This window comes from Caretta caretta, chromosome 3 (assembly GCF_965140235.1).
Source record: "Caretta caretta isolate rCarCar2 chromosome 3, rCarCar1.hap1, whole genome shotgun sequence".
Classification (NCBI taxonomy): Eukaryota; Metazoa; Chordata; order Testudines; family Cheloniidae; genus Caretta; species Caretta caretta.
The window spans coordinates 207915707-207940112 of NC_134208.1; the positions used below are offsets into that span (position 1 = coordinate 207915707).

At 38.1% G+C, this 24406-nt stretch overlaps 1 protein-coding gene across 4 annotated transcripts in view; it reads left to right on the plus strand.

The window, feature by feature from the left end:
• MAP4K3 (mitogen-activated protein kinase kinase kinase kinase 3) overlaps positions 1-24406 on the plus strand; it is a 134894-nt gene that overhangs the window by 25045 nt on the left and 85443 nt on the right. For all 4 annotated transcript variants that reach the window (XM_048842403.2, XM_048842404.2, XM_048842405.2 and 1 more), the window contains exons 3-12: positions 925-1015; positions 7660-7724; positions 11338-11393; positions 15206-15253; positions 17434-17476; positions 18985-19057; positions 22328-22459; positions 22725-22787; positions 22874-22955; positions 23069-23179. In XM_048842403.2, the coding sequence (XP_048698360.2) occupies positions 925-1015; positions 7660-7724; positions 11338-11393; positions 15206-15253; positions 17434-17476; positions 18985-19057; positions 22328-22459; positions 22725-22787; positions 22874-22955; positions 23069-23179 (764 nt within the window). The remainder of the gene's footprint in view (positions 1-924; positions 1016-7659; positions 7725-11337; positions 11394-15205; positions 15254-17433; positions 17477-18984; positions 19058-22327; positions 22460-22724; positions 22788-22873; positions 22956-23068; positions 23180-24406) is intronic.

Below are 24406 nucleotides of genomic sequence, written 5' to 3' on the forward strand. Positions count from 1 at the left end.
ACCAAGTTTTTATAGCTGTGTAAACCTGGTAATTGGAGTCTGTAATGGAAACATTGGCCCAACCTAGGCACCAGATAGCAAGGCTCAGATAAATGGCAAAGCAACAACATTGGAGAAATGCCTGAAAAGACAACTTAGCACTTTCTGTATAGTTGTATGCTTATTAAGTTTGTTTCAAGGTCATTGAAGAGTGCTATGACATGATTTCTCTGTAGGAAGATAATCCAAGATGGATTTAGATGCTGGTTAGAGGTAACAAGTTTTGCCATATTTCAAGAACATAGATTATTGATAGTACATCTGGAGACGCACACAGCAAGGTGCCAGGGAAAAGAATTAAGTGAGGAACTTTTATATACAGCAATTCCTGCCAAGGAGAGCAGAGACTCTTGAGCATACAACCAGGAAGCTGTTCACTTTTAGGACTGGCTATAAACGGGAACATTGTTATTAACATACAAAATTATTATTACCAACTTTTAACCTTCGTATATAATGTAAACTTGCTTGGTCTCTACTAGCAGAGCTTCCCACAAGAGAATCTACACAGGTATAAGAGTAAATGATTTTTTTAAAAATCATTTTCTACCCTTTAAATAAAGAGTAATTGAATTTAAAAAGGGGTTGAGAAAAGCTGTGGCTACTGTCCTCTAAGTGGTGTCAAGTAGTGGACTAGGGCTCCATCCTGACATAGGAGTCCTCTGATTTTAAGAATATAGTTACCTATTATTCCCTTAGTCTTTTAGAACGTGTGTTGCCTTACAAAGTTCTGTATTCTAGAAATGTACATGAATATAAAATGAAGTTAATTACAAATTCTGATAATGACCCGAGCTCCTCAGTTTAAAAAAAAAACGTTGAACGCCAAACTCCGAGGGATGGATATGTAAATACGACAAAAATATCAATTGTTTTCTTCTTCAGGGGAAGATTTTGCTGTTGTGCAGCAGGAAATCGTTATGATGAAAGACTGTAAGCATCCAAACATTGTTGCTTATTTTGGCAGCTATCTCAGGTACAATTTTTGTTTCTTTTGCTCATTTCAAAAATGCTGTAGCATTGCCTCTCCGAAGAGGAATGATCCGCAGCAAAACATAATTTATTAACCACTGTTACACTGCCATATTTTCTGTATTTCCTTTACCAACAGTACTAATTGCTAAGCTATTTCTCTATAAACAGGCTGTTTCTACTGACTGGATCCTTCAGGGACATCACAGTTCAGTGTAGGTGACATTTAATCACATCCTTGGTCATGAATTGAGATTTCACAAACTCTGTATTGGGACAGCACTGAATGAACTCAGCAGGGCGAATATGCCAAATGTAAAGAGAACTGTGTGCACAAGTGTCTTTAATTAGGTTTTGCTAGAATAGATTTTTCTCTTATTATAGTAGCCGTCTTTAACATATATCTTTTAGTTTGCATCAAGTTACATCTGCAAGTGATGTTTTCATGGAGTAAACTAGACTTTGCACCAAAAAAAAATCTTGGCTATTTGACGATTGGAAATTATGAGGAAAAACTGAGGAGGAGGTGACTCTCTTGCATTTGGAACAGTAGTTCTAAAATAAGTATTAATCAAGGACGTTATATTGTGGTACATAGGAAAACTGAAACTCTTAACATTTCTGAAGGCCACTAATGTTGTGGTTTGGGATTCCCTTTGAAATCTGAAGGTGATGCGTATTTCAGTTCTGTATTTTATTTTCATCCTGTCCTTTGATAGCACAGTTTTTAGCATATTAGGAGGTCTTGACGCTGTCACTTGTTAATAAATTGTAGTCAGTTGCTTGACCACACTTTGGTTCATTATGAAGTATATTCAGGTGACCAGCCTGTAGCAGTCAGGATTATTATTACAAAACATTAATAATCTAGTACAGGGAAAAAGTTCAATGATACCAGTCTCCAGAAAGCTGCATCATGCGGCATTGTTACGTTCACCATATGCAGGTGTGCTCCCAAAGTTACACATCTCAGCTGTTAGTATTTATGAGATGATTTTATAAATTACACATCTCTTTACATGTCATTAAAATCCAACCCATCAGATTATATGAATTCCTGAAATTAATGCTCTGTTCCTTCCCTTATCTTTGTTTTGGATACTAGCATTGGCCTGTGAGAATAACTCCCTACCTCTTGCTGTAGTAAAATAATCATATGTCCTGGTCCTGACAGCTTTCCTATCTACTTAAGCCAAAGTTTGCTTCTGCTAATGCAAGGTGTTATGGGATACTTAGCATAAGTGAATAGGGTTATAATAAAGATATAGGTAAATGGAGGCTATGTAACTGCTATAATATTTGTGCTTATTGCTATTTATGCTTAATGTGTATTAATATATAGAGTGTGGGTAATACATATTAATATGATGTAGGCACTAGCCAGCATATATTGATCAACATACTCAATAGGTGTCTCATCTTCCCCTGCTTTTGTTTCTTTTGAATAGTTTCTTGAGTGAGAGATTAATGAGGCCCAGTGAGTATTTAATTATGTATACAAAGTGAAATAGCTCCAGCAGGAGACAGTGAGAGAGAGTGACTATCACCAGGGTGGCTGGGCACTCAGCTGGGTCATGGGAGACAGATTCAAGTCCCTGTTCCTAATTGGGCAGGGCAGGAACTTCAACCTGTCTCGCACATTACAGATAAATGCACTGGGCTGCTGGCTATTCTGAAGTGTCTCTCTCTCTCTCTCTAACGGTTTTTCACAATTTTTTTTTGAAAGATCTGTTTTTTCTTCTGATGCAAAACAAAAACAAATGTTGAAACTTTAAAATGTATCACAAAACAGAATTTTTATTTTCCAGCCGGCTCTGGTTTATGGTCCTCTCTCCTCTTAAATTTATTCAGGCCTGCATTTGAATGCAGTACTTGAATCTTCAGTTATGGAAACGCGCTTAGACCGCAGGCACACCTCTTTGTGGCTGGACATGGCGTAGCAACTCATTCATCAACTAGTATCCCCTACAGACATCTGCCCCAGCCCTGCAGTTGTGTGCCCACTCTTATGACTTGGCTCTCCAGCTAAGGCACTGTAAAATCCCTTCCCTTCCAGGGTGACAGCGTCCCACTTGACACTGGTCAGCAATATGGTGTGCTCCTCTTCCATTCCACTCTTCTGCCAGAGTAGTGGCCCCAGGACTTCGCTTTGCAGTCTTTTCACTGCAGTCTAAAGCACAACAAGTCACACCAAAAGAAGTTTCTGCCTCTTCCCTGTGCTTGATCATTTAATCCATCCTGAGGCCTCCCCAGCTGTCTGTTCTGCAGAAGGCTGTCAGGGGTTACCTCCTTGGAGTCTTGCCCCAATCTGGATCCTCCACTCCAGGGTGTTGCCTCCCCCCCTCCCACCCTCCAAAAGGCCATCTGCCTGTCAGATGGCCTTTTCTGGGGCCTGGTTCAGGAGTCTCATTTCTGCTGCTGTCTCCCATCAGGGTATAAACGCCCTCCTCTCCTCTTTACTGCCCAGAGATTGAGAGAGACCCAGCGTCCTTCTCATTTGGAATTCCTCTCTTTATAGGCCTGGTCTGCACTAGGAAATAAGGTCAGTATAACTACATTGCTCAGGGGTGTGAAAAATCCACACTACTGAGCGACGCAGTTAAACCGACCTAACCTCCAATGTAGACAGTGCTAGATCGACTCTAAAATTCTCCCATTGACCTAGCAGCTACTGCCTCTCAGGAACGGATGACCTACGTTGGCAGGAGAAGCCCTCCTGTCGGCGTAGCTAGTGTCTTCACTACTGTGGCGCAGGTGCAGCGGCGTCACTGCAGCATTTGAAGGGTAGACAAGCCCATAGAAACTGACCAGCTCCTACTCCAGCTAAGACCTGGCCCTTTAATTGGACCTGGCCCTCCCTCCAGATGCAACCAGATGCGATAATTGGCCTCTTACGTTCATATTAACGTTTTTAACCACCTATGCGGGGGTGGCCGCATCGTTGGTTGTTTTCTCTAAACAAGACTTTTGAAGTGTAACTTTTTTCTTATGCTGTTTTTGTATATGTAAGTTTTCCAAAACATAAATGGTCAGGGCAAACTTTTGAAATTACAAATACAGTTATAAAAAGGGGTTGATTATGATGCAGGTAAAGGAATGCCTATTTGTTAGTTGTAATGAAAAGTCCATGCTAGAAATGATGTTGTACGTTTATAAAACTGGATAGAAAATCGTGTCGTACTTTAATATAGTTGTTTCTAAATGTTTGCTTAATTCAATTTTGATGTGTGTATATTACAACAGCATGTGTATATGCTGCCTGCTGTCCAATATAGACAAACTTTACTCTCTCACTAATGGCAGATTTAAAAAAAAATTTTTGGTATCTAAAATGGTCATGAGTTTAAAGTCTGTTATCTCCTGCCCCTGCATGGCTAGAAACAAACTTTAAAGCTTAACAATAAAATGGCATTACTATCTTATTAAAGAGAGATAAGGTGGGTGAGCTAATATCTTTGATTGGTGCAGTCAAAGATATTACTTCACCCACCTTGTGTTTCTAATATCCTGGGAGCAGTGTGGCTACAACAACATTGCATTACTATTTTTTATTTAATTTTGAGGATTTTATGTGTCCCTCATGAATGTTCTATACACTGCCTCACTCTCCCTAAAGAGAGTACATGTAGGAGCCTGACCCTGCAAACTCTTGATCTGATGGATGAGGGTTTCATCATCATATCCTAGGTATAGGCAGTGGGTTAAAACTGACAAAAGGTAGTTTTTTTTTTTCACACAGTGCACAGGCAACCTGTGGAACTCCTTGCCAGAAGATGTTGTGAAGGCCAAGACTATAACAAGATTCAAAAAAGAACTAGATAAGGTCATGGAGGATAGGTCCATCAATTAGCCAGGATGGACAGGGATGCAAAACCATACTCTGAAGTGTCCCTAGCCTCTGTTTGCCAGAAGCTGGAAATGGATGGCAGGGGGTGGATCACTTGACGATTAACTGTTCTGTTCATTCCCTCTGAAGCACCTGGCATTGGGCGCTGTCAGAAGACAGGGTACTGGGCTAGATGGACCATTGGTCTGACCCAGTATGGCCGTTCTTTATGTTCTTAGGTATGAAAGGGCCAAAGAAGACAAGCATCACCCTAAAGACAGAGTTAAGATTGTTGGGGTGTTTTAACTGTGAATGTTGTCCATACTTCCAAATAAATAAATATAAAAACCTTAACTATGAATTTGGGTTTCTGTTGCTTGTGGGCCTTTAAAAAAAAAAAAAAATTACAGCATTCTTGTAAGGCTGATTTTTAATCCTTAAATTACTGTGGTTTACTTTCAACCTTTAACTCCATTTTAACAAAACATTTTGTCTGGGAATATATTTAGCTGTTGGGAGCTGCTGCCAGACAAACTACCTGTGAGAAGGTAGAGTGGGCAGACGATCTTGTAATTTGAGAGTCCTGTGCAGGAGAAGGCAAGAGAAACTGTTAGAGGTTGAGGGTGGCTTAGAAAAGGATGTAGGAGGGGAAGGTTGGAATAGAGAGGCTTAGCACCAAAATGAAAGGAGAAGATCAATTTCAGTGTTTGAATATTTTCTTCTGATTTGATTTTTGGAAGTGTTTTATCCTTGACTTTTTCAGTCAGGAAACTGAAAGTTAGTATGTTGTCACAAGTCTATCCTCTCTCCTTGTCCTCATGTTTGTCATTTTATTAATCTCTGCTATAGTATTTAAGACAGACCTATCTAGAAAATGTAACTGTCACACTGGAGAGACTCATGACCATGAGTGCCTACCTCAGAGCAGACTGTCAAAAACAGTGCAGACACCCCAAACTGATGGTATGTTCTACAATTAGATTTCACCAACTCAGTAACAAGTATGAACTCCTGGATCACTGTACTAATCTTAACATGGAGTCACAGACAGACCCCGTGGGCTCTCCTGTCTATCTTGTCACCCAAGCAATCTGGACTCAGTGATAAATGGCCAATTACACCAAAAATCACACACTATTCAGGTTGACAAGAGACAAGTACTTACCCCAGATCAGTTGGTACCCTAGATCTTACACCAAAGAACACTGGTAGCCAATCCTGTAATAAACTATCTAAAGGTTTATTAATTAGGAAAAAGAAATTAGTTATTTATAGGTTAAAGCAACCAAGCATATATACACAAATGAGTTATCGTGTATAATTCGTAAAGATGACAGAGATGTAGTAATCAGTCAAGTCAAAATGTCTTTCAGGGAGGACCCAGGGGTAACCCCTGGGGATCTCTGCTTTAGTTTATTGTCTCTGGTCCTGTGAGAGTGCAAACAGCGAAGAGATGACAAATTTCCTTGTAACCCTGTTTAATCTTTTACATTTGGCCTTCTGGTCTGTGGGAGGAGCTCCATTGCACATAGCATTTCTAAAGTGTTGTTGGATCATTCAGCAATCCTTAGTATTGTCATATTTCTTAATGGCCTGTTTAATCTTGATAGACCTCCTTAATGGGCAGGGGGAGGAGAGGTCGTTGATCCCGTGCTTGGGTTCACAAGTTCAGAGCAAACATTTTCAAAGTTTTAAAGCAAAACTTGCATATTTCTTTATAGCATGGAATACAGACATTACAAGTGAGATTAATGCATGTAGCAATTTACAAGCATTTCATAGAGTCTAAACATTAAATACATTATTATAAGAATAATATCTATTTTGAACAAAATTAACATACAGGTGAGCTCCTTTGGTTTCCACTGTGAGTTTGTCAGTTCTTAGCTAAAGCCTACGGCCTTAACTAGAGCTGGCACTGGTTTAGCAACAACTCAGGAATTAATTCTAGTTGGTGTACTGAGCACACTTATAAACAATTCTTGTACTCTGTGTGGGATGAACCCACTCAGTCAGTTATGGCTCTTAGGATAGGATGAATCAGATTTTTATAGCCTCTTTTTATCCTCAGGTTCATTTGATTCAGTCAGTTTTATAGATAGAGAAAAGAGCATTTCTCTGCATTTTAAATTGTCATTCACTGAAGATCATATTCTTTTTATCTTTCATTTCTGATAGTGTTGTGGTGGACGTTACATTGCTTTGTGTTTCTGAAGTGCACCATATTAGACCTGTATCTTCCACAACACTTCTAAAAGTAATTTTTATAAATTTTTAAAAAGTTACATTATCAGTGGAAAAAAATTTTAAAAAATGAAGCTCTGTTTTAGTATTCAAATTTTCTCCAAATGTGTCTTCTGTAAAGCAAGCCTTTGTGAGAACTAGTTGATCATTCCATTCTTCTGGTTTTTAGAGAGGGAAAATCCTTGGGCTGTGGTAAGCCGTTATCCTGCCAGTCAGATTGAGGGAGTGGTAGTAACCCAGTGTTTGCATTCTCTCAACTGTTACTACAGAAAGCAAATTAGCCATTGAGTAGGAAGTAAATTTCCTTTGGTAGTCCATTCTTAGGCATTTTAAAGCACGCACACACATGCTTCATTCTTATTGTTCCCCCAATTTATTGCATTAATATGAAGTTCTTGGATGTTTGTTTTAAGTGCATATTTTTAGTATTATATAGCATAGATACTTTCTGTTTTCATTTGTACCTGCATAATATGTAGGCTTGTTATATTCTGTTGCCTAATGTTTAAGACTTTTGAATTATCTGTAATAGTCCAAGTTGTAAATATGGAAGGCTAATGAATGCTTTTACTTTTTAGGCGAGATAAGCTATGGATTTGCATGGAGTTTTGTGGAGGTGGTTCTCTACAGGACATTTATCATGGTGAGCCATCACTGCGCATCTGTGAAAGCTAAATATAACTTGTTAGACCAATGTATAGTTACAGTATTTACAGGGTTAAAAATGAAAGTTTTTAAATGATGAACATTGTTTACTTATGTCTTAGGATATATTATAACCATTTAATGACAATTTTAACTTGTTTAAGGACAAATAGCAGTTTATATATTAAAAAAGTACCAGTTTGCCAAAACAAAACAAACAAAATTAACTACATATTTTTAAAGAAGGGCTGTGCTGGTAAGAGAGAAATAACTTGTGTGTTTTGATATACTGCTCCCTTGTTTGTCTTTAATTTTACAATATTTCTAATGTAAAAAATAAAATGAACATGCTTCCAGTCATGCAATTTTAGCATATATCCACTTTTCTTCCAAGTTCGTATGAGCTTGGCTTTACTATATTACACATTATTACCTGTATATAGCTTGTATATTGGACCTATCATCATGAATGGTGTTGCTTGCATAGATAGATTGTTATGTACATTGATATTTGTATTAGAGTAGTGCTTAGAGGGTCTAAACAGGAATCAGGGCTTCATGCTGGGTGCTGTAAAGATGCAAAATACAAAGATAATCCCTGATCCAAACAGTTTACAAAACATGGTTTAAGATTAGATGCAACAGTTGGGCAAAACACTTAGGAGTTGGGAGGCGAATGATAAGGTAACAGTGAAATGAGCAATCCTCTGAAAACACCACGTATTGTTGCAAAAGTGAAAGGTTGCACTGATGGACAAGAGTACAGCCCAGTTAAAAAGGGTCTTAGCTGAATGTGGAATGTTAATTGCTAGCTTTATTTGCATTACATTAGTTAAATCTATCGCTAAGGCTGTAAAAAAGTTGATTTTTTTTTTTTGTTCAAAAATTGTGGCCACAGTTTGTTAAAGCTGTGGTTCAAGGCATAAAGACTACCTTCCAAAGTAGAGCAGCAGCACAGAAGAGATGACTCATGTCCTGGTTGGCTCTCAAAGGCAAACATGATGGCGGGGAGGCTGGGGCAAATATAAGTGAGTGGTGCAATCTGGCACACAGGGTCACAATACCACTGAAATTTGTGATAACTGTAAAAGGTAAAAGTTGTAGTTTCTGCAACAAAATTGCAGCTCGTAATTTTCCTACAGCCCTATCTATCTCACAATGGCAAGAATACATTAGTTGATAAAAATACATATTTATGTTAGAAAAGGCTTTGAAAAATGTTAGGATAATGGAAATATAAGAACAAGGATTTTATCACTCTGGCACTGGGACCTGCATGAAAGGGACAATATTCGAGGTAGCAAACGGGGATTTAATTGCAGCCCTGAAACAATCTTTCCAGATAAAGATCCACCCTAGGAATCTTCAAGCCACCAATGTCTAAATTACAAAGACTTCTGTTGGAATTATTATTTATGCCAGCTATTACTACGACACTAGTTTAACCATAAATTCCTTTATTAAATCCAAAGGTCAAATGGGTATTTATGTAACTGTTCTAAACATGCTTACAACGCCTAAATAATAAGCAATTTACTACATCCAAACGGTAATAGAACATTGATAAGTACTTGATCAAGATACTTACAAACAGGCTACACCGAGAGGTGCATAGACCTATATTGGTCTGCTCCAACTTGGTCAGACAGTTTCTAGCAATGAACCCTGTAAGAGTTTACTTTTTTATACCCTTTAACAGACAAGTGGTGTCATTGCCAATTACTGTCTTCAGCTAAAATCCAGTTAGAGACAGTCCACCCTTATTTTTCAGTCTTAATCCAGATAAGACTTACAACCTCCTATCTTCCCAAGGCCTTTCTTCCCCTCCTTGTTGACCAGTTTTTCCATTGCACCTGGGTTCACATAGGGTTTAACACTGGTATGCGGGCTGGGATGGTTTATGCTGGATCCCTTTAAGACAGATTCTTTTTCTTATTTAAAACCATCTGCAGTCACCCCTGTCAGTCAGAAGCCTTCTTTTTAGAAAAATTTCCCTTATCTCGTTAGTTAATCTTTGAACCTGGCATCCTCCCTACTGCATTCCTTCTGGCCTTATAACTCATTATTTTCAAGGCCTGTCTTCTACTTGCTAGTCAAGGCCTTTCTTTACAACACACAGATACTAATCAAACTTAAGCTAACTCTAATTCTTTAATTTCATATTTATCCCACAACTTCCCAACCAGTAGTATCATCTTCTGCACTGGAAAAGTAAAACAGCATACATACCTTCAGGTTTATCTCATAACAGTAATCAAACTGAAGGATCATTTTACATGCTCTGATCATTATAATGACCCAAGAAGTTATCTGAGTGGCCAAGTCTGTCCTTGGCATTTCTGCTAACATTGATAAGAGCGTCAACTGTGATAATTTTTGTGATGTGGAAGACCTGCTCACTAGGAAATGAGCTTATTTCACATAAGTGGGTTGAACAGATGTCCTGTAGTAATGCTTTCCTGTAACTACTGATTTTGGCTTCAACCCTTCTATTTAGAGTGGAAGACTCTGTACTCGTTTAACTAATTTCCAAGCCATGTCTCAGTCCAATCAGACCTCAGGCCTCAACAATTAAATCCTTAGGTTATGTCTACACTACAATTAAACACCCACTGCTGACTCATGTCCGCTGACTTGGGCCCATGGGACTCGAGCTAAGGAACTGTTCAGCTGCAGTGTAGACGTTTGGGCTTGGGCTGGAGCCTGGACTCTGGGACTCTACCCGCTTGTGCGGTCTGAGGCTGGGCTCCCACCCACACCCAAACATTTACACTGCAATTAAACAGCCCCTTAGACTGCGCCCTGCGGGGTATGGCTACGCTTTCATAAAAGACCTGTGGCACGGCCGCGTCCGGTCTGGGTCAAGTGTCTCTAGACCTGTAAGCCCGTGGGGATGGATATCAGAGCCCAAGCTCCAGCCCAAACCCAAACATCTACACTAAAATTTGTAGCCTGGCAGCTTGAACCCTGTGAGCCCAAGTCTGTTGACCTCGGCTCTGAGACTTGGCGTCGCTGTTTTTCTGTTGCAATGTAGGTGTACCCTAAGAGGTAACACCAAAGGATTTCCGTATACTCTAGTTCCCTGGTAATTATATTTCTCAAAATATCCATGCATTCGTGTCGTTTAGTTATCCAGATTTACCTGATTCCAGAACTCCCTGCTTCCAAAATGTAAGTCCTATTTTATTTGAAGATCCTCAGGAAAGGGAAGACCGATTTAGATTTGTTCTCAAGTTTCATATTGCAAGGTGGTGTGTTTTGTGTGAAGATTGGGAGTTTCAGAGGAGCCTAAGCAAGTTAAGCACCCAGCTTCTAATAGATTTCAGTGGAACGTGAGCACCTAACTCTCTTAATCTCCTTTGAGAAATCCCAGCCTCCATCTATATTTCTTCTGTTTACTTTGTCAAATTCGAAAAGTTTGTGAGGAGGGTTGCTGTTCTTTTTTAGAATCATTTAGTTTCAGGGTAAAAATGGTACAACTGGAGCCACAGAACATAGACTAGTGCTTCTGTGTGTCTGCTGAACTTGTGCGAATCACAACACCAGGAAAAAATTAAACAATTTTTGTGTTTAAAAAAAAAAAATTAAAAAGTATATTTTCTTTCTTGCAGTGACTGGACCACTTTCAGAACAGCAGATTGCCTATGTTAGCAGAGAAACACTACAGGTAGCGAACATTCTAATTTGTACATAATTTAGTCTTCTGGGAAAAATAAAAGGACTAAAAACATCTGATCATCTGGAAGAATCATGTTAATACCAAGTTTCAGAGTAACAGCCATGTTAGTCTGTATTCGCAAAAAGAAAAGGAGGACTTGTGGCACTTTAGAGACTAACCAATTTATTTGAGCATAAGCTTTCGTGAGCTACAGCTCACTTCATCGGATGCATACTGTGGAAAGTGTAGAAGATCTTCTTTTATACACACAAAACATGAAAAAATACCTTCCCCCACCCCACTCTCCTGCTGGCAATAGCTTATCTAAAGTGACCACTCTCCTTATAATGTGTATGATAATCAAGGTGGGCCATTTCCAGCACAAACCCAGGGTTTTACAAGAACGTCGTGGGGGGGGGGGGGGGGGGAGGAAAAAACAAGGGGAAATAGGTTACCTTGCATAATGACTTAGCCACTCCCAGTCTCTATTCAAGCCTAAGTTAATTGTATCCAATTTGCAAATGAATTCCAATTCAACAGTTTCTCGCTGGAGTCTGGATTTGAAGTTTTTTTGTTGAAGAATTGCAACTTTCATGTCTGTAATCGCATGACCAGAGAGATTGAAGTGTTTTCCGACTGGTTTATGAATGTTATAATTCTTGACATCTGATTTGTGTCCATTTATTCTTTTACGTAGAGACTGTCCAGTTTGACCAATGAACATGGCAGAGGGGCATTGCTGGCACATGATGGCATATATCACATTGGTGGATGTGCAGGTGAACGAGCCTCTGATAGTGTGGCTGATGTGATTAGGCCCTGTGATGGTGTCCCCTGAATAGATATGTGGGCACAGTTGGCAACGGGCTTTGTTGCAAGGATAGGTTCCTGGGTTAGTGGTTCTGTTGTGTGGTATGTGGTTGTTGGTGAGTATTTGCTTCAGGTTGCGGGGCTGTCTGTAGGCAAGGACTGGCCTGTCTCCCAAGATTTGTGAGAGTGTTGGGTCATCCTTCAGGATAGGTTGTAGATCCTTAATAATGCGTTGGAGGGGTTTTAGTTGGGGGCTGAAGGTGACGGCTAGTGGCGTTCTGTTATTTTCTTTGTTAGGCCTGTCCTGTAGTAGGTGACTTCTGGGAACTCTTCTGGCTCTATCAGTCTGTTTCTTCACTTCCGCAGGTGGGTATTGTAGTTGTAAGAATGCTTGATAGAGCTCTTGTAGGTGTTTGTCTCTGTCTGAGGGGTTGGAGCAAATGCGGTTGTATCGCAGAGCTTGGCTGTAGACGATGGATCGTGTGGTGTGGTCGGGGTGAAAGGCGGAGGCATGTAGGTAGGAATAGCGGTCAGTAGGTTTCCGGTATAGGGTGGTGTTTATGTGACCATTGTTTATTAGCACTGTAGTGTCCAGGTGGATCTCTTGTGTGGACTGGACCAGGCTGAGGTTGATGGTGGGATGGAAATCGTTGAAATCATGGTGGAATTCCTCAAGGGCTTCTTTTCCATGGGTCCAGATGATGATGTCATCAATATAGCACAAGTAGAGTAGGGGCGTTAGGGGACGTGAGCTGAGGAAGCGTTGTTCTAAGTCAGCCATAAAAATGTGGCCATACTGTGGGGCCATGCGGGTACCCATAGCAGTGCCACTGATCTGAAGGTATACATTGTCCCCAAAAGTAAAATAGTTATGGGTAAGGACAAAGTCACAAAGTTCAGCCACCAGGTTAGCCGTGACATTATCGGGGATAGTGTTCTTGACGGCTTGTAGTCCATCTTTGTGTGGAATGTTGGTGTAGAGGGCTTCTACATCCATAGTGGGCAGGATGGTGTTATCAGGAAGATCACCGATGGATTGTAGTTTCCTCAGGAAGTCAGTGGTGTCTCGAAGGTAGCTGGGAGTGCTGGTAGCGTAAGGCCTGAGGAAGGAGTCTACATAGCCAGACAATCCTGCTGTCAGGGTGCCAATGCCTGAGATGATGGGGCGCCCAGGATTTCCAGGTTTATGGATCTTGGGTAGTAGATAGAATATCCCAGGTCGGGGTTCCAGGGGTGTGTCTGTGCGGATTTGATCTTGTGCTTTTTCAGGGAGTTTCTTGAGCAAATGCTGTAGTTTCTTTTGGTAACTCTCAGTGGGATCAGAAGGTAATGGCTTGTAGAAAGTGGTGTTGGAGAGCTGTCGAGCAGCCTCTTGTTCATATTCCGACCTATTCATGATGACAACAGCACCTCCTTTGTCAGCCTTTTTGATTATGATGTCAGAGTTGTTTCTGAGGCTGTGGATGGCATTGTGTTCCGCATGGCTGAGGTTATGGGGCAAGTGATGCTGCTTTTCCACAATTTCAGCCCGTGCACGTCGGCGGAAGCACTCTATGTAGAAGTTCAGTCTGCTTTTTCGACCTTCAGGAGGAGTCCACGTAGAATCCTTCTTTTTGTAGTGTTGGTAGGGAGGTCTCTGTGGATTAGTATGTTGTTCAGAGGTATGTTGGAAATATTCCTTGAGTCGGAGACGTCGAAAATAGGATTTTAGGTCGCCACAGAACTGTATCATGTTCGTGGGCAGAAGGAGAGGCCCCGAGCTAGGACAGCTGCTTCTGCTGGGCTGAGTATAGTTGGGTAGGTTAACAATATCGCTGGGTGGGTTGAGGGAACCATTGCTGTGCCCCTTGTGGCATGTAGTAGTTTAGAAAGTTTAGTGTCCTTTTTCTTTTGTAGTTACTCTATCTTTTGCTAAAGAGAAGATCCTGTATAATAGCCTTCACAAAATGTAGAATTATTCTGTCATCTGGTTCAAGTTATTGCAGAGCTGTTTAAAAGGAGGTTAGGACCTTTCATCTTCCCTGTAGTCATGAAATTGGCAGTGGAAGATTGAAGACTGGGAGAAGCTGTTAAATTTGAATTAAAAATGAAGCAACTACATATGCATTTGTCCATGTGTGCATAACTGCATTAAATAAGATATTTGATTTATACCATAGATCAGTAGAGAATTTGAAAACTCAGTTTTGGATATGTAAATGAGTTATAGGTCTTTTCTTACAAAATATACCCATATGTCTTAGTTTATTTACAGGATACATATTTCTTTGTTTAGAAAACTCCAGGCAACAGTGTGTGGTCTCTTGCATTTAGTTATTGTTTTGGGGAAACTTTGATTCCATTTTATTCTTCTAGTCTGAGAGTCTTGAGATCTCTCTCAAATGGGGCATTTCTTTAGCTATATAGGATGAGATTTTTGGGGTTATTAATTTTTGATTGTTTGAGAAAATAACATGTTCTCCTTTAGTGTGTCTTTATTGCTTTGGAAAAATAAATGAAGTACCTCACACACACATTATTGGAATGTTTTATGAATGAATGTTTTTGTAGATTATGAAATTGTCCCTTAAAGCGTGTATGATATTAAAACTACAATATTTTGACAAAATATAACATTCATAGGTTCTAATATGTTTAAAATAAGCAAAATTTATAGATGGCACTCTACATGCCCAGGACAATATTCTCACTCTCCTTGTGTTCCTGGTATGAATGTGGTGCTCTTTATATTTATTTACTGATCTTTTCCCCTGTTCATTCTTTGTCCTATCTCTAAATTGGCTGCTGCTGGATAAGTACAGTTTGAATGTATGATTGTTAAAATCTAGAGTTTCATTCTCATATCACAACCAGCCAAAACAGTATTTATTAACTTCAGTAAATCACTGAATTGTATCCTAAACCTTATTCTTTTAATCTAGTAAATAATTTTCTGTAAAATGAAAAATGTTTAAGGCTAAATAATGGTGTAAGTATTTTCTTTAACTAAAGACCTTGTTCTTAAACTGCAGGGATTATATTATCTTCATAGTAAAGGAAAAATGCACAGAGACATAAAGGTAAGTCAATTTGTTTTATTTTTATTCCCTTAAAATTAAAAAAGCTACTCTCACAATTAGCTGAATATTGTTATGTATCCATTTTCAGAGAAATATTTAAGAATCGCTACTAACTAACCTTTTTTTTTTACGTAATCTTTTATTGGGGTTCAGTAGTCACTTCTGTAAAAAAGAGGGAAAAAAGTAGGACATTTACAAAATGTATACTTGGAGAATAATTCAGTTTTTTTGTCACTTAGATCAAACAGAGCACTTACTTGGGGCTAAATTGTGGCATTTAGCCACTGCACTGCCTTAGGAGAAAGAGACACTTATTACCTTGGGGGAGCATTTTCAGTTGTGCTGGAGGAAAGTGGGAGGAGGATTTAATCTTTGATATATGTTTAAGGTGCAGCATACACCTCCCTTTGCACCAGCCAGCAGGATGGAGTCATGGCAAGGCCAAACCCAACTTTTGGGGGCATAACTTAGGGCAGGAGCTGCTATTCTGTATGGCACTTACGGGGTGGTGGGTGGCAAGTTGAATTAACCCTTACATCACAACTCATAGCAAAAAAAAAAACAACAAAAAAACCCACCACACAAAAAACCAAACAAAACCCCTCAGATACTGTTTTTAAATCTTGAATTTTAAACATTTATTTGAAAATTGACTTTAAATCCTTGTGATATTGGCAAAATATATAGGCAAACTTGTGAGACCTAGGTGCCTTAGTGCAAGTGACCTGGTTTTCAAAATTGTGACTAGCTCCCATTTATCTCAGTGGGATATATGGGAACTCAGCAATTGTGAAGATCAGATCATTTGTATTTAGGAGCACAACTGGATTGTAGTACTACTTGTGATTAGCCACAGAATTATGTACTATGTTCCAGTCACAAGGTCTATCAGTTACACTTGCACAAAGCTTTTCAAAGCTATTGGGTTGCATGGGTGTACTGAGGGCCTGCTTTGTCCTTTTGTATAAAAACTGGTAATCAGAAAAACAAGCTGTACTTTGGAAAATCTACTTGGCTTTTTCACACACCAACTTGTCTGTGGTGCTAACATCTGCCGCTAAATCAGTTTATCACCTCCTTCCTGTTTAGCTCTGCCTTAGCCAGCTTCTCCCTTAACTGAGTTCTACCCTTAGCCAGCCTCTTTATTCAGCTTAAGCTTGTTTCATATCCTTTGTAACAGGTAATTATAATGGAATCTGGCGTGAAGGATCCATTTTGAGCATATGTTCTGGTTGTTAAATCCAAATACACTGCATGTAGCCTCACAACAGTGTACTTTCCAAATCCAGCACAAGCAAAATCACTGTTTTCCTAGGCATTTTAATATCAAGGCAGGTCCATCAGATTACGAGTGAGGATCTCAAAATGGGACAAAACTGTTTTTCTTTTGGAAATATAAATCTGCTTTCCTGTTGGATCTTTATAACTTGCCTATTAATGAGTGTAGATAGAGAAGGGAAAGTAAGATTTAATCAATAGAGGCAAATGGTCACAAAACTAATTCTGCTGTTTGGGAGAGGATTTCATAACTAATGGGAATCTGAGTTGCATAGACATTTACGGCTACAATAAAATTTACAGAGTATTTGTGAACATGGGGGTCCCATAACCTAATGTTGTTGTCATTTCACTTTTACAAATATTCTGTTAATAAAATTTCAGATTCTTCAAACACTTAGTCTTTCGTGGTTTGTCCTCTGCTCTCAATTTTATCTCAAAACATACATATTTTCTTTGCCTTTATATCTTAATTTGTCTCTCCTTGCTGCTGTGGTATTTGAGAGCCCAGTTTTGCATCACTTTATTATAGAAATAATGGTTTCAGATGAAGTTCAAACTTTGTAACTGTGTTACAGTTAGGTCTCCAGAGTTAAGTAAGGGTGGGAGATTATTTGGAGAGACAGGGGATTTGACTTTTTTTAGTTGCTGGTTTTACTGAGCGGGATTTATAATAAATTGTACTGTTGCACCTATAGTGGTATTTGTGATTTATTTTTAAATTATATCAAGGGCCTCTAGAACATACAGGTAGGTGTTCTCTTAGTAAATTGAAATAAATTAAATAAAATATAGAATATAGGTAATATTTGATGCTAGGGTTTATATTCCAGAGCATAAAGAAGCATAATGTTAAAAAAAAAGCTACACCTTTTAATTGAATTCTTTTTCTCTCTTTTAAGGGAGCAAATATTCTTTTAACAGATAATGGCCATGTAAAATTAGGTAAGTACTTCAGAAATCTGTATCAGATTATACTGCACAAAATACTAAAAAATACTGCAGATTATAAAAACTTTTTTGAATTCTCATCCAAGAATGCCAAAATGTTATATAATACTGGTAAACTTCAGTGAGGGGGGTATTATTAGGACTATTCTTTTCATTGATGAGGTCTCAGTTGTGGTTGAATTGGTGCATAAGTGTGCACAACTGGCTAATCAGACTATAGCTTTGGAAATCAGTTGAAAGACATACTCCCATAGTGAATTAGTCTGACATTGAAAAGGTGGGCTAAAAATTAAATCCTTTAATAAATTTCATTTTAATAAATGCACCTGTCAAGTCTCAGAAATATGAAAACTACCTCCAAAGGCTGCATAAATATATGAATCTAAAAGCGTATATCAGAAAATCCTTATGAATATACTTACCAGAATCTATTTAAAAAAATTAAATATTTTTCATAGGTACAGGAATATATTGCATTACATTTCAAATTAAGTTTATACAGTTACTCAGAATTATAGGAAAAATGTTAACTAATAAAACATATTATTGATCATATTAACTGCCTTCTATGTATTGCAAGAGTAGAAAATGAGAACTCTCAATACTTATTTCTTTTTAATTTATTTTAACTTTAACATGGGTGATATGATTTCCCAGTCAGAATAGGTTAGCAACCAGGAAGGGAAAGAACACTTTTGTTTTAAAAACGAATGAAGAGAAAAATATCATTGTAAAAGAAACCGATTCACACTTAGTCACATTTTATAATTCATTTTATTCAAGCACAGTATTAGGGGTTAGGTGTTTTGTTAATGTCTTCATTTGTAGTTTAAATCTGTTTTATTTTTAAACTGATGTTGATTACTTTTCCAGAAGACTTTCTTAACCTTAACCATGTTGTGGTGTTCAAGAAGTGTTAATATCCTTGGTCAGTTACAACTGCCTTTGACTGCCCTTCTATTTTTGTAGTGACAAAGATTATTTTAAAACATTATCAATATTAATATTTCTGGTCATGTTTTACATTAACAAAATAAACATTTATGATCAGCATTAATATATGTCGTATTACACGTCTCGTATGAAGACGTGTCTCAGTTCTTTACAAAAGTTTCCCAAGTAGCGATATAGCGTGTGCTCTCAGCAGAGTGGAGCGAATGGAAATAACTTTGTTCAGAGGATTTTTAAAGGGTTTATTACATGGACAGATGGTATAAAATTCATAGGTGTACTCTAACATGGGAACATATACATATTTGTGTCTGTTAGGACTTCTACACTGCAGTTCCTTCATCATGTTTCTTGTGGTGTGTGTTTGGCAGGATGGCTGGGAGAAGGTGATTCTATGGAAATTTATGATGGATCCTATAAAAACCTCATTAGCTTCTGTGTCCCTAGATATTTAGAAGTTCTTACTACAAAGAAGCTTAACTCTCCTGTTGATATTTAATTACTTGCTTTTGATCATTACTTCATTAATTAATTATCTTCATTTTTTATAGCTGATTTTGGAGTATCTGCACAGATAACAGCTACAATTGCCAAAAGGAAATCTTTCATTGGCACTCCATATTGGTAATTGTTTTACTTGATTGTCAATGTAATAGTAACTTTTACAATACCAAAAATAATAATTTGTATAAAAAGACATTTCTGTACTTAATTTCCTGGTTAGACTAAGCATTTTGAGAGTCTCAGCTTATTGCTCGTCTATTTTATTTTTTTTAACAACTTATACCAAATATTAAACTTAACTAAACACCAGAATGTTGTGGCCAGAGTACTGTGATGCTCTGAAAAACAGTTGTATCAGCTATATACGTCATCACCATTGACTAATATCAGTCATTGAATCTAATTTTAAAGTTCTCCCTGGAGTTTCACCCCTTTAATTCTGATCTTGCAAATATTTTTTCTACCCACCCATTTAGGTTTCAAATGTTTCTTTTCACTGACATGCCTTTCCTGGAACTCTTCACAGTTGGGAGGAGTTTTTTCACTTGTTTGTGTCAACAGATGTGCTTACTATGTCTGGAATGCTCTTCTCAGCCACATGCTCTTCAAATCTTGTTTTAAAAACCTTCCTATTTGCTTTAGTCTATTAAATTAAATCCCACTCAACTTTCCCTTCCACTAGTACTTCACACCCTTTTATTCTTTTCTCAGCCTACAAGTATATTTACTTGCATATTTATCATTTTTAAATTTCAGCTTTTTCTTTTACTCCATCTATGTACTGGAAATGACTTTCCCTGGCTGCCTTTAAGAGAGTTGTGTATATTTACTGTAAAACATTATTTCTCTGTTCTGTGCTGCTTTGAAAAGTATTTTGAGATCCTTTGTGTGAAAACATGATGTACAAATATGTATATATTAGCACAAGTCTCTCCATTCAGATTTGTATTCTTGAAATATGCCCATGAACTAGGTGTTCAAACTCTTCCATAGTGTGGGCTATATTTTTAATATATAGCGTCACATGGACCCACCTTCCTTTCACGGTAGTACAAACCACCTTCCACTCATGATTGCCTAAATGGATTGTGGCTCTGTTTCCTGGCTGAGGTGCCTGGGTGACAGTAAAGCTGATCATATTGGTCTCTAACACAAACCACTATGTAGCTGCCAAGTTTTGTCAGTGTCCTTAAGTAATATTTCAGGTTGACTTGCATAATTGTAAATAATTTACATATAATCATGAACATCACTTTTGAAAATATTGTGTGGATTTAATGCTGGTAAGACACCAGTTTTACTTTGGAGGGCTCCATTGAGCAGTGGGAGCAGGTATGGGCAAGTAAGACTTCATTCCTTGTACCCGTTTGAAGAGATGGAAGGGAGAGGAAGGCTTGGGGGGTAGGGTGGGGTTAAAGATAACCAGGGGGTTTTAATGGGGAGAGGGTATAGTTGCTGGGTGGGAGTAGAGGAAGTTGCTATAGGGTAGTACTAGCTCCTTTTGGTACTTGCCTTCCATGTCCACATTAGCTTTTGCTCCCCACACCATCTCCTATTCCTCCGTTAACTCCTGTTTCTCAGTGGTCTCTTCCTTCTAGCAGTAGCCCTTTGCTTTTCTTGCCTTTGGGGCACTAATGCAACAAACATAACCTTCCCTGCTCCAAATGGCTTGGAAAAGGGCAGGGGGATTAGAGAACAATCAGAGAGACGGAGTGGCTGTCTGTTCAGTGTGTCCCACAGTGGTCTCTAGTGGGAGCCAGGCGTAACTGCTGACCAGATTCCTTGCTTGTTCAGGACCCAGCTGAATGTATGCGTCATACAAGATGATGTGTAACAGTACACAGGTCTGCAACTAAATGTTCAAGTGATTTTTCTATTTTGATTAACCTTTTAATTCTGAGAATCGCTTTTAAGGTAGTAAAGAGAAAAATAATGGGAGGAAAAGAGACACACATTCATCTCATCCCCTTGTAGCCAAACTAGCAAACTTAGTGCTTTTTGTACGAGTTTTGTAATAACGTAAGACCTCACACTTAGTACCCATGTTCCTAAAAAGATTACAAAATGCTTTACAAATTTAAGATATACGACAGTCTCTTTAACTACCTCGAGTGAAGTTGCACAGTGATTTAGGACAGGGAACATAGACGAATGTACTCAATTGAGATGGAAGAAGAAATTTAGGTAAGCAGACAGTAATTATCCATATTGGAACATGTTCAAGTCACCAAGCTTAATAACACAGCTATGCAAGAAACATACCTTTCTTGATCACAAATGGTAAGGATATCTGTGTTTAGAGCAGTTTTCATTTTTCTCTTGCTACATAGGGTCACCTACCACTGTTCTGGGGCATTGATTCATTACTGATTGGGAGGGAAGAGTATCATCTACTGAACTCCTACTCCAGCTGGGGGTTTTTCTTGGTGGTCTTCCATATTAATGAGACCCAGCCATGCTTGGATTGAGTTCATAGCCTGATATGGCTATAACATGTAACCGTGTCTGTAACAAACCAGAACAGGTGTTTTCACATTACATTAGTTAGTCAATAATTTTAAAATGTATTGGGTGTGTCTGTTTATGAATATCAATTGTGTGTAGTACTTTTGCATCTGAGCATCTCAAAGTACTTGCGAATTTTAATGAAGTCTCTCAGCACCCCAGTGGAGTAGATAATTATTTCCATTTTACAGATGAGGAAATTGAGACACAAAGTGGTTAAGTGTCTCACAGGACATATGTGCAGAGCTGGGAATAACCCCAGGTCTGGTGACTCAAGGAGTGAAAAAGTTAGATGCATTTTCCTATAGAATTCTCCTAACCTTCAATTTATCACTTTCCAGGGTGGCGTTTTTAAACTTTTTTTATAGTTAGATTGTACTCCAGTTTAATCATAAAATGTAGGGCTAGTTTAGTAGGCCAGTGGTAGCTCACTTGTGCTATGGCTAAGAAGCCAACACTAGCTGGTTTTGTCCATTTGCTGCCAGACTTTGGGGTATTTGGGAGGCATATACTCAGCCCTGGGAGGATATAGACAGAAAATTGCACCTCACTGTTGCAGTTCGTCTGACTCAAGAGTGTTAACTGATTTTGGAATGACTTGCAGCCAGCTCTTCTCGGTTGAGTGAGTGAATGCCACAACACTAATGCCATAGAGTGGAATGGACAAAGTGGAAAAAAACCTGAAATACCATTGAAGCTCAGTAGATCACAGGATTTCAAATGCTTACAAATAAGTCAAATTAAATAAAAGGTTGTGTATACAATGTGCTCTAGAAAAATGAATAATAAAACACTGACTCACACTGAAAAGTTTTTGAGTTAGATTTATCTCTCTCCACAACTAACAGAGAAATGTCTTTTCTCTTAAATACATATATATTTTAGGATGGCTCCAGAGGTTGCTGCAGTTGAAAGGAAGGGTGGCTATAACCAACTGTGTGATCTTTGGGCTGTTGGAATAACTGCTATAGAACTTGCAGAACTTCAGCCTCCTATGTTTGACTTGCATCCCATGAGGTTGGTAAATAAAATCTGTTTATGGCAGGCTGTGAATAAAATTTTTTAAATAGTTGGCTAGACATGTTTATAATATGAGGAGTTATTGCCAGTAGTATTATCTGCAGGTTTTCAAAATGTACACATGAAAATTTGTAATGGCTGCATTTTGCATAAACAAATTCCCTCATCTCACCTTTTCTGGGTTGATGGATTTTTTTTATTGCAGCCAAAAATAAAAATTTGTAAAGTAATGGTTAATCACAAAAATGTTATCGGTTTTCAGAGCACTCTTTTTAATGACGAAAAGCAACTTTCAGCCTCCCAAGCTAAAAGACAAAATGAAATGGTAAGCATATTTTGCTTTCTTATATTATACTAATCATGCATTTCACTAAACTACTGAATTCTAATGTTCACTATTTCATTTTGCAGGTCAAATAATTTTCATCACTTTGTGAAAATGGCACTTACAAAAAATCCTAAGAAGAGACCTACAGCTGAAAAATTACTACAGGTATGATTTTTGTTTGTATTTTCTGAAGTAGTTCTGAGCTAAAAGTACCTTTAAACTTAGCGGGTTGAAGTTTTAATGTAATATTCCTCTTTTCCCTTGTCTTTGTCTTTTAGCATCCTTTTGTTACACAGCCCTTAAATCGAACCCTTGCTATTGAATTATTGGATAAAATGAATAATCCTGATCATTCCACGTACCATGATTTTGATGATGATGATCCTGAGGTAAGAATACATGCTAACCATAAAAGTAAATGGGTTTTGCTAGTAAATGTTTTTTTTAAAATGTATGGCACTTATAGATCTAAAAGCATTTACTATAACGTCTATTCTGAGATCTCAAAAGCTTTTAAAAGGTCATTTTAATCTCTGTGTAACCAGAGTATGGCATTTTGTTACAAGTGCAGTAAATATCAGAATTTGTTACAATTGGGAAGGAAAACCTAAAGAAGCAGAAAGCAAGGGTGAAATGATAAGTTCAGAATATCTAATTGTGATATTTTAGGTTCTTAATTATTGTTTAAACAAGGACCAGGTCATATATGGCACTATAAAATGATGATAATAATAATTAATAATCCCCTAAACCCATAGAGGTACAAGTGTAGAAATTGTTTATAAAACCTACTTGTATTCTTTTGTTAATAGATATTCAGGTTCATGAGTATGGAGTCCTGAGATACTGTAATTGTGTTCCTGTATATTTGTATTTGATTTCTTTTGTGAAAAACTAACTCTCAAAATGTCTGCAAATGGAAATGATCTTTCAGGGTGCAACCAGGCTAAACTATTGAATTCCAAAATTTATTCAGTTTTGACTTCATAGACTGCTTGTTAGACAAAAGTTAGTAAGATGTGATAAGAAATAAAACTTGAAGATGACAGTAGACTAACACATCTCATTGGAACTTGAAACAAGCCAATGTTATATTATTTGTTTGTTTTCTGATAATGCCCACAACGTGCTGAGCACTATGCAATAGTATGTAGGCTCTTAAGAGCTTGGGAAATAAAATGCTGTACACAGACAGAAGGACAAGGGGTGAGAGTAAGCAGTACATAAATGTAATGTTCTTACTGATTTTTATAGTACCAGACAGTATGCAGGCAATTCACAGAAGAAATATAGAAATATAGACCCTATTTTTACACTGAAGATCTTACAATCGAAAAACAATAAACAAAACAACAAGGGAGAGCAGCACCTGGTGGAAGGGGTCTCACTGCATCTTTGCTAAAGGAGATGATCTGTTGAATGCTAAGCCTACTGGACTGGAGTCTCTAACATTTGGGTTTTCATAATCCAAAGGATTATGGTGGGGGAAACCCCCTCATCAAGACCAAAAAATAACCACATATGGACAGATAGTGAAACCAGTGACTTGTCTGCATTTCTGATTTGTAGTTTAATTCTTGTTAAATACTGTTTGTACAGGAAAAAAGAGGGGGAGG